Source organism: Halictus rubicundus, chromosome 9 (genome assembly GCF_050948215.1).
Source record: "Halictus rubicundus isolate RS-2024b chromosome 9, iyHalRubi1_principal, whole genome shotgun sequence".
In the NCBI taxonomy this organism is placed as follows: Eukaryota; Metazoa; Arthropoda; class Insecta; order Hymenoptera; family Halictidae; genus Halictus; species Halictus rubicundus.
The window spans coordinates 18,220,551-18,230,486 of record NC_135157.1 but is presented as its reverse complement, the minus strand read 5'-3'; the positions used below and the strand labels follow the sequence as shown (position 1 = coordinate 18,230,486).

The 9,936-nt window shown below is 36.3% G+C and overlaps 1 protein-coding gene across 2 annotated transcripts; it reads right to left on the bottom strand.

The window, feature by feature from the left end:
* Positions 1-3,976: 3,976 nt before the first annotated feature.
* Fmt (phosphatase 6 regulatory subunit 1-like protein fmt) lies at positions 3,977-9,830 on the bottom strand. Of its 2 annotated transcripts, XM_076794042.1 has the most exons (20): positions 9,719-9,830; positions 9,398-9,645; positions 8,946-9,025; positions 8,716-8,867; positions 8,501-8,622; positions 8,252-8,422; positions 7,929-8,107; positions 7,694-7,807; positions 7,444-7,579; positions 7,178-7,330; positions 6,955-7,068; positions 6,810-6,874; positions 6,521-6,719; positions 6,335-6,403; positions 6,147-6,244; positions 5,811-5,889; positions 5,560-5,719; positions 4,594-5,323; positions 4,359-4,521; positions 3,977-4,268 (listed from the first exon to the last, which is right to left on the bottom strand). In XM_076794042.1, exons 2-19 carry the CDS (start codon positions 9,455-9,457, stop codon positions 4,374-4,376), a joined length of 2,829 nt encoding a protein of 942 aa, XP_076650157.1. In that variant the 5' UTR covers positions 9,458-9,645; positions 9,719-9,830; the 3' UTR covers positions 3,977-4,268; positions 4,359-4,373. The 2 variants fall into 2 exon arrangements, with proteins under 2 accessions (XP_076650157.1, XP_076650156.1); XM_076794041.1 differs by having other exon boundaries at positions 3,977-4,521.
* Positions 9,831-9,936: the final 106 nt, after the last annotated feature.

Below are 9,936 nucleotides of genomic sequence, written 5' to 3'. Positions count from 1 at the left end.
TTTCGATCATTAGGGTTAGATTTTTCGTGGTTAGGGTTAGGTTTTCCATGGTTAGGGTTAGGATTTTCATGGTTAGAGTTAGAATTTCGAAGGTTAGGGTTAGAGTGTCGGTGGTTAGAGTTAACTTTTTAGGGTTAGGGTTAGGTTTTCGATAATTAGGGTTAACTTTTAGGATTAGGGATAGGTTTTAGAGCTAGTGTGAATGGTTAGGGTTAGGTTTATTGGAGGTACGGTTAGGTTTTTGTTGGTTACGGTTAAGTTTTTAGGGTTAGGGTTGGGACTATTGTGTGTAAGGAAACTTCTCTGTAGGAAGTCATTTGAGAAAAAATTTAGTTAGAGTTTTGATATTGCATAAACCGCGAGTGGAGTAGAGTAGAAATATTGAGGAATGAACAATCTCAGTGTTTCTTAATAATTTTCTAAACAAAATAAAATAAAGTGGTATAGTAGGGAGTGATATCAATACACACATCAATAGTTCATTAATATTCATATCAATAGTTTATCAATAGCTACCAATTTTGAGCGGGGGAAAAAAAAAAAAAAAAAAAAAAAAAATTTTTTTGCGGCTACGCATTGTCGATGCTAAACCAATACGTCACGGCGTAGGAGGTCGGAGGGAGTAAGAAAAAATTTCGAAAAAGTGCTTAGAAATAGCAGGAGGATGCTTTTTCTCGGAAACGAAGGATTTTAGGAGAAAAAAGGAAGGGGTCGAAAAGAAGGAGAAGGACGCACAGATGAATTTAAGACTTGTTTCGGAAGATTAGGCCCCTCCTCGGCGCGAAGTCGCTGCATCGCGGCGACTTTGCGCCTCGTCGGCTTCGCCGACGAGTCCGAACCCTTGCTTCTCGAGCACAAAGAGGGTAGATAACCGGTGAGAATTTAGTACATTCATTGATCGCGATAAATTATTTCAAATTCTGAATGTAGGCGGCGAAATAGATTTTTGACATAGTTATTACTGATGACAGAGGGTAAAGTCCAAGGTGTGTGTCCGGTTAATTCTTAGTCGTTTCTCTTGTGAGTCTATATCAAACGATAAACTCAGCAAGAGGCGAATGAATAACAACGATAGCGGTGGCAGGCCCTGAAACATTGAAAATCAGTTTTGAGTCAAAATTGAATGCTATGTATATTTGCTTGGCACTAACCCTATTGCCAATTACACGACACACTAGGCAAAAAAAAAAAAAAAAAAAAAAAAAAAAAAAAAAAAAGTTATTTTACTTAATTTTATTCTGTTTCTATTTTTACCTCATTGTTATATTGTATTTATTTTAGTGTATTCTATGGTATCTTATTCTATTTCAGTGTATCTTACTGTATTTTATATCATTATCTTATTTTATCTCATTTTATTTTGAACTCATTTTATTTTATTTTATTATATTTCATTTTATGTGTTGCGTCGCCGTGTGGTGGGATGGGGACTTTTGTTGTGGGTTCGGGTGCCCGTGGAGCGCTGAAGCGCTCTGCTCGTGGAGGTTCAGAAATAACTTCGTACACAGAGTAAAATGGCGAAAATAATTGTTAAAGATTTATTTGGAAATTCTTAGAGATGTAACTCCCTCGGTTCTATAATGAGTTCTGTGTCGTCCTGGAGCTTCGAATCCCTTTTTTAGCTTCTTCCTTCTCGCTTCCTTAGCCAATAGGAAAATTGGGATCTTCTGGCTAGGCGTTGATTCGTCGGATCACTCGTGTTCCGGTTGCTGCTTGATGGTGATTGGTAGTGGATGGATCTTAATAGCGCACGCACGGGAGTGGGGTACGCGTGAGGGTGAAGCCCCGCCAAAACAAGGGACGTGGGGCCATGTGGGACCGAACGAGAGAGAGGTCCGAGGGAGTTCCAAGAGGTCCTTGACTCGGAATTTATGACCTCTTGTCCTTAACTGATTCCGGACTTCGACTATCCCTAATTTATGTAGAATTGGAGAAGCTACTCTAAGAGGCTGCGTGACTTTCTCTAAATTCCGCAATTAGTCTCGCCGACTCGAATTTCGTCAAGGATCTCTATGGAACTCTCCCGGTCTTTCTTTACCTACTCTAAACTATCGCGCCCAAATAAAATACGTATGTATGAAATACGCGATTACATCTTATATTTAAATTTCCCTCTCCGCGCCATTAATCGATGCTATATATATATCTAGCTATGTTCGCGTGGTCAACTGGCCACGCTACATATGTTATTGTATGGCAGGGCTGCTGAACTGGTGGCTCATGAGCCACTCGTGGCTCTTTCGCCTATCTTCCTTTTTCGACAAGAAACCCCACATAATTTAGCTTCCGGTCATTTTTGATTCCGTGCGTTCTGTGTCGTTTCTCCGTCACTTTCGATTCGGATAGAGATTTTCATAGCACTTGCGGTTCGTTATTTGAGATTGCGTAGCAAACGCGTGCGTGTTCTGCTTTGTTATCGCGAAGGCGAAAATCTTTCGTGCGTTATTTTGTATTTTTTGTTGAGAATATATTTAGACTGCTCAATCGAGCTATTTCATCAAAATCTCAACTTTCTTTAACAACTGCCGTCTATTCTACCGAATCTCCCACTAAGAAAGGAATTCCTAGAGCATCTCTCGACCACCTTGCAAATTAACGAAATTCAGTTCATCTCCCTAAATTTCTCGCGAGGCTCCAGGTTGAACAGTTAGGTTTAGATTTTTGGGCTAGGGTCAGTGTTTAGGGCTGGGTTTTGAAGCTAGGGTCAGCGGTTAGAGTTAGGATTTATGGCTAATGGCAGAGATTAGGGTTAAAGAAAAAAAAAAAGTCGCAATCCGAATCGCAACCCGAGCCGACGCGGTTAGGATTGAAAATCGCCGTGAAAACAAATTTTAACTGGGTTAACTTTGAAATCTAGCTATAGTACGCTGAAATAAAAACAATTAACCCGGTTCGGGTTGGAAAGCACGTGAAAAAAAGAAAGAAAAATTATTTGGATTTTGGGTTTAGGGTTAGGTGTTAGGTCTAGGATCAGCGGTTAGGTTTAGGTGTTTTTGGGGTTACGGTTAGGTTTTAGTGCTAGGGTCAGAGATTAGGGTTAGATTTCGGTCTTGGAGGTTAGGGTTAGGATTAAGTTTGTGGGGTTAGGGTTAGGGTCAGCGTTTAGGGTCAAAGGAAAAAAATTTTCTAGCAACACTAGTATTAGCATTGAATAAAAGTATTAAAAGTAATAATGGTTGTAAGTAATAATTATAATATTTTGGGGGTTTTGAACACTGTTTGTTTATTACTTATGTACAATATTTTGTGTATGGTACTATAAACACATTTTTATAGCAAAAATTCTGAAGGCAAACAAAATCCTTCGAACAATTAGGGAATTTAATTGGTGAACCTCTACTTTAAAAAGAAAAACTATACACATTATTAACCAAAGAATACACCACATTCAGTTTGGAACCTTTCTCAATCTAATTCTATACCTTTTTGGAAGATCGTTTTGAAAGACCATTATAATATATGTTATCTATCCTTGTAGAATTTTCTTACTGGAATGCGAATAAAGACAAGTTCACTGAAATACATACTTCGATTACATTACGTGTGTATACATTGGCTGAATTTTATCAACGTAATAAAAATACATCATTTTCCTTTCGTGTTTGTATCGTAGCGTTGCACGAGCATATACGTTTTAATGAAACAATAGGCACTGCACATATAAGTACCTTTGTCTTATCGAACGAAGAAGCAGAAGCACCAGTTCTTTGTAAAATATCGTTATTTAGAGTGATTTTTCTTTTAAAAAGCCACGTATCGATATCATTTAAAACATTACAATATATATGTATATGTATAACGGTGTGTAATACTTCTGTGAAACCAGGTATTAAGTGATCAAGCAAAAGTTCGATCAATCTCAGTGTCTATCAGCTCGGTTTCTGTACAAATTGTACTTTGTTCGTCACGTTATGCATAATACCAAACGCCTAACAGAGAAAAAGAAGAAACAAAAAAAAAAGAACAAATATTCGCATAGCCGGTAGACTTTTTATATTGTTTAGGTATACATAAATAAAGAGATTTCGAGAAACTTTCACAGTAATAATATTCACCGAGAATGTTTGGAAAATTGTATTTCACGTAGATGTATCTACAATCGAAACGTTGGCGATCTGAGAACATGCGCATATATATCAAGTAATATACACACTAAACATAGTTGAGCGTTGTTGAGTTTTTTGTTTTCACTTTTCAATCCGCATTTATACCCTGCTGTAAACTATAGTTCCCCGGGCGCCAACGCAATCAAGCACAATCAATGTGATCTAATGAAAATATAGGGACGTAATATATACTCTGACATTCGTACAAATTTATACTGATATGATTTTCTTTGTTCTATTGCAATGCCGTACTTAAGAAATAGCGTTTCATTTGGCATCTTTCGGTGGCGACAACGCTTCCGACGCCGCGTTGTTTAAACTACATGCAGTTTTGTTATCGTTCAAGGCTTTCTCACACTGTACGGTAGTAGGTACGAGTTCCGTGTTCGTTAGGGTTTCTTCATTTGAGGTTCCTCTGAAATATGCACATATTGTATGTTTTTATAATTAGTACACAATATTACAAATGTAATTATGTTTGAATTACCTGCTATCTGAAATTTCAGGAATTTCACTTGAATTTGCATTCCTATCAGCAGCGGGAGCGGGTGCAGGGGCAATTTTAGGAGCAGGAACAGGGGCAGTAGCAGGAACAGAAGCTGGAATAGGGGCAGAAACAGGAGCAGTTGCGAGAGAAGGAGCAAGAGTACTAGCAAAAGTAGAAGTTGGAGTAAGAGTAGAAGCAAAAGTAGGATTCGGAGTAGGAGCAGGAGAAGTAGCAGAAGTCGGAGCAGGAGCAGAAGTAGGAGCAGCAGCAGGAGCAAAATCAGGAATAGGAGCAGGAGCAAGAGCTGGAGCAGTAGAAGGAACAGAAGCAACAGCAGAAACAACAGAATACGAGTTCTCCTCGATACTTGTTTGATTCGCATTCGATTTTGCGTTTGAAATAGTACTATCATCAGTATTTCCAACTTTCACTTGACCCGTCTCAACAGCTTCCACCACCGGTACAGCTACAGTTTCTTCTTTACACGAATCCGTTGTTAAAGGCTGTTGCTGTCGTTCCTCTTCTTCTTCTTCTTCCTCTTCCTCTTCTTCTTGTCGTTCTCGTTCTTCTTCTTCTTCTTTTTCTCCTCCTCCTTGAAGTTCATCGCCTAACTTGGTATCAAAATTTGCCCAACCAGTAGAATCAGCTACTCCGTCTGAAGGTGCACTATCCCATGGATTCACTTCAGGAAGCGTATTACCGGTAGATAACGGTTCGGTTGAATCCCAAGCTGACATAATAATATTAACAGCTATGAGAAAATATTTCTCACAAATATGTTTCGATTGCAGATTTATTAACAGGATTTCTAATAATTACGCTACATCTACACAAATATTTCTTTGAAATAACGAAAAACTATTATTACTATTCACGAATTGATTCATAAATACAGAACTGCGAATAAATATCAAGATAAGTTGGAATATTTATAGAAAGCTTTATATTTATAGAAACACCACAAACCTTCGTCATCTTCGTCAAACGAATTCGAATCGTTACAATGCTGTTTCCCTGTCCAACAATGTTTCTCTACAACAGTTTGGAAAGTAAGCTCGCCTTCGTCGCCCCATTCTGCTCCCGCGCTACAGTCTTCTAAACCAATTTTTTGTTTCTCCTCGCATATCTGCAAATAATTATTCATTCACAGTTAGCGAACTGAAAATATTGAAAATTTACATCCCTCCACAAAGGGTATATAGCACTGCACTTTGTACCTTATTGAACATGTCTTCTTTCTCTTCGTAATCTTCGCTGACGGTAAAGGCCAACGTTGTTAATTGATCAACCTTGTCTCTACAATAATATGTTTTATTCTTTTTTCTTTTCTTTTTCTTTAAGAACAGAAGTGTTTGTGAACGACACGATGATAATACTTTAGAATCTTGTACTCTACCCAGATTTCTTTAAACTATCTACAGTACGAGTTCGAAGTGATTATAGAGAAGCATGTATTAGTGGTCGTGTGTGATACGGCATTCACGATGGAAGGATACATTTCGAGATACCTATTATGTATATGTATGAGCCAAGTCATAATGTTAAGTACTTACTGAATTTTGTAATCGGTACCATTAAATTCGCTATTCTTGAAGCCAAAGTTTTCGATAAATTGCGGTGTCATTTGTTGACCCTCGTAGTTGGTGTAAAGCTATTTACGTGATAGAACAATTGTGTAATAGAATAAAAGAAACAGTTTCGAATCGACTTACTTACTTAATAGTACAAATAGTGTACTAACTTGTTCGACTTCTTGAGGATAAGAACTGTACCCGTCTGGATTTTCGCAGGATAATTGGGCGTTTCCACTCTAAAAATGTTGCATTTCATTCAATCATTATCATGACAACGAAGACAACACCGCGTAAGCATAGCCTTGTAAGAATCGAAAAGTAGATAAATTGATTTGTGAAAAATTGTAACCTACCAGAATTATTTGATGAGTCTCGTTAATTTTTGCTAAATCCGTATTCACAAGGTTTTTCCATTTGTTAAGACACTTACGTGATAAATGAGCCTTCAGAAATTTATTTAAGTTTACGCTCTTCTTACGTTGCTCAACGATATTATTTGCAATATTTATTAAATGGCCCATATATCCTTCTCTAACGCCATTCTCTGAATATCTGAAATATAGGTAACAACGGTTGTAATGAAAATTACCTTTGTAGTCTCGTAACAAAAAAGATGAACATGTATATTACTGTTCAACATACTGTTTATTATTATTCTTGTCCCATGCTTCTAAAATTTGATCTATTAATCTGCATTCGATAAATATCTGAAAATTCGTTTGTCATTGAGTTCATAATGTTTCTTTCTCTTTCGTTCTGTACTTTTACCACTGATTAGAATACTCACAGTAGCATAAATAATGTCATTTGCATCCTTAAAATCACAATTAATAGCTAAAGCCAGGCACGATTGTACTTGAGTGTGTAGGAAATTGTTCCATGTATATTTAAAAAATAAATCCTTGAAGAAAACACATAGGATTGTGTATGTAGTGTAACTTGAACCGATACGTTATTTCATTACGTTCTACGATCAGTAGTAGTAGTAGTAGTAGTAAGTATTGTCTCACCAGTAATGTTCGGAATGTTCCTAGTTCTATCAAGGTCGCATAAATTTTTACATTTTCTACCGTCAATAGCGCAGCGAATAACTTTGCGACATGTATACGAGTATTACCTAATGGACATTCTAACACTCCTGCAGTAGTTTTAACAGGAGGTTTCTGCGATAGAAGATACGTATTTTTTTTAAATATTATCTATTACGTACAAGATACCTATATGTATATAAAAACCTATACCTATACCTGAACCGTATGTTTACTTGTACACTTACATAAGGTGGATCTAATAAGACTTTGTGAAGTTGTTCTAAGTAAGGCAGTGTCGCATTCGAAATTTTTACACGTTGTTCCTTATCTGTGGCCTCATCCCCAATATCGTTACCATGGACATCTCCTTCGTTTAATGCACTGATACAGAAGAAATATTCTTGTTTTTAGTGTATTCGATTCTTTGTAAGACGATCAAACATACTATAGTTATACAATGTACACATATATGAAGAACAGCAACTGCATACTTACTTGTTACATTTTTTGTCAAGAAGCGTGAGAAGTACTTGAATTCCTCCGACAATACTACTTTCCAAGTGTTCTCCGTTTAAGATAGTTTCTAACAGCAGACACACCGTATCCGACCTACAAAAGAGAATACACGACATCCTTTAGATGAAGAAATCACGTTTATTAGAGGTATTTTCAGGAGCGATAATCCAATAACGAATCTTTATTTTATTTCCTTTCGATTTATTCTACTTACGATTCAAGAGTATTTAAGATAGGATCTGGATCGGTATTTTTTGTAGATGTATGTAGATTTTCTCTTTTAACGCTTATCATATCGCAAAGTAACTGTGCAGCGTTCGCATGTTTACTCGCTTCAGAATTAGGAGACAATAGTTTGATCAGCCTTTGCACTAAGTGTTGACTATCTAACCACTGTCAAAGCAAACATATATACATCAAATTTTGTACAAAACAATGTAGCAGCTAGCTGTACATATTATTAAAACCGAGTATTGCACTGCCTAATATATTATATACGTAGTACTAAGAAAAATAATGAAAAATATGATTGCTCACATTTAATACATATTGCCGTATGTCGTTGCCTTCAACCTGAGTTACCAATTTTAGTACCAAGTCCATAATTGCGGAAGTTTCTAAATGTTGCAAAAGCAGATTGACGCATGTTTCGCGATTTATCAAAAATTCTAAAACCTGTAAACAAGTGAACTGATACGAGTACCAGTTCTGGTAAAAAAAATTAAATTGTAGCATTTATATTAAAACTCTATACTATAAAGAAACTGCAGATTAATTTTTAATTACTTGATCTATTTTACGGGCGATTAGTACTCCGATAGTTTTACTAAAAAATGATGCTAACAAAGGATTTAATGGTTGATCCGTATCGATAAACGAATACAGTTTTGCCAAAAGTGCTTCATTGCCTGAAATATATAAACACATACATGTATTGTCTGTGCTGTAATCTCTTTTCCATCTTTAATATTTTTCCAAGATTGATTAATTTGAATACTCACCTGCCAATTTCTCATTTAAAGTTGGTATATCGCAAGTTAGTAATTCGCAAGCTAAACTTGGATATTTGTAGCGGGAACGTTCCTCTATGTCTGTCGACGGTTCCTTGGTTGTGAGTGTTATCAATTCTTCCATCACGTCGGATCTAGTTAGACTAGAAATAACAATATCGCAGAGTCGATTTTAAAACAGTGGTTGGCAGTTGACGAATTTTATTTTCTTTTTTACTTACTATTCCACAAGTTTTTTATTTTGGGTTCTACATTCTATCAATATATCATCTTCGTCCATCACTTCATATAAAGTAACATCCTAAAATTATAAATACATTTTCAATTTCTTTGAATGTCGATGAAACGCCTGGGACTCATAGAAATTGATATTTCATACAAATTACACAGTTATATTGTTCTTAATTATGTTTAGAAAGACCCAGGTAAATGATATTGGGGAAAGATAAGGGGACTAGATTATATATACTAATGCAAAAGTATCACTGTAATCTCGTGTAACTATATTGTCAGAAAAGATAAAGGCAATAATGCAAAGAGTATATTGAAATGAATTTTTGATTGGTTGTTAATATTTGCAAACCAGCAACCAGCAGAATTACATCTCTCTCTCTCTCTCTCTCTTCCTCTCTCCTTCTCTCTTTGTGTATAGACGGAAAATAAATTTACTTACCTCTTTATCAAGGAGTGCCTCCATATTAGGCGATGTCACGTAATTCTTGGACCAAAACATGATGCGGCCGTTTGTTTTGTCTTTGATTCGACTACAGTACGATTAATCGGACGCGAAACTAATCACAACATTGAAGTGGTGGCCACTAAAAAAATAACGTAATACTTCGCGAGAAGGAGAGCCAACTAACATCGCATGGACACGTATTAAAACGATGACGACGCTGTCTATAGTTGCAGTGACAATCACTGCAAGAGACAAAATACAACGAATAAAATGTGCTTCTTCTCCTTGAAAATAAAACTGGTTTTAAAATGTTACCTTTCCTCCCAAAAGCAGAAACTGTCGAGGATTGTTTTAACTTTGACGTTTGCTGCAGAAGCGATACACTGCAATCGACTAGTCGAACGACTAATGATATTTCAAACACTCGATTCTGCTATTCGATAAATTTAAATGTATCGCCGGGCATCGCTTATTTATTATCTAAATCTAAATTTTAGGTACATATACTTACTTACATGTTGGACAAATATTTG

Excerpts from the sequence above, each read along its gene's own strand:
- Fmt (XM_076794041.1), bottom strand. The coding sequence starts at position 9,457 with ATGTTTTGGTCCAAGAATTACGTGACATCGCCTAATATGGAGGCACTC. Across the intron at positions 6,720-6,809 it reads GACAAGAATAATAATAAACA|ATATTCAGAGAATGGCGTTA; the intron begins GTATGTTGAACA and ends CCTATATTTCAG. Across the intron at positions 6,404-6,520 it reads AGACTCATCAAATAATTCTG|AGTGGAAACGCCCAATTATC; the intron begins GTAGGTTACAAT and ends CAACATTTTTAG.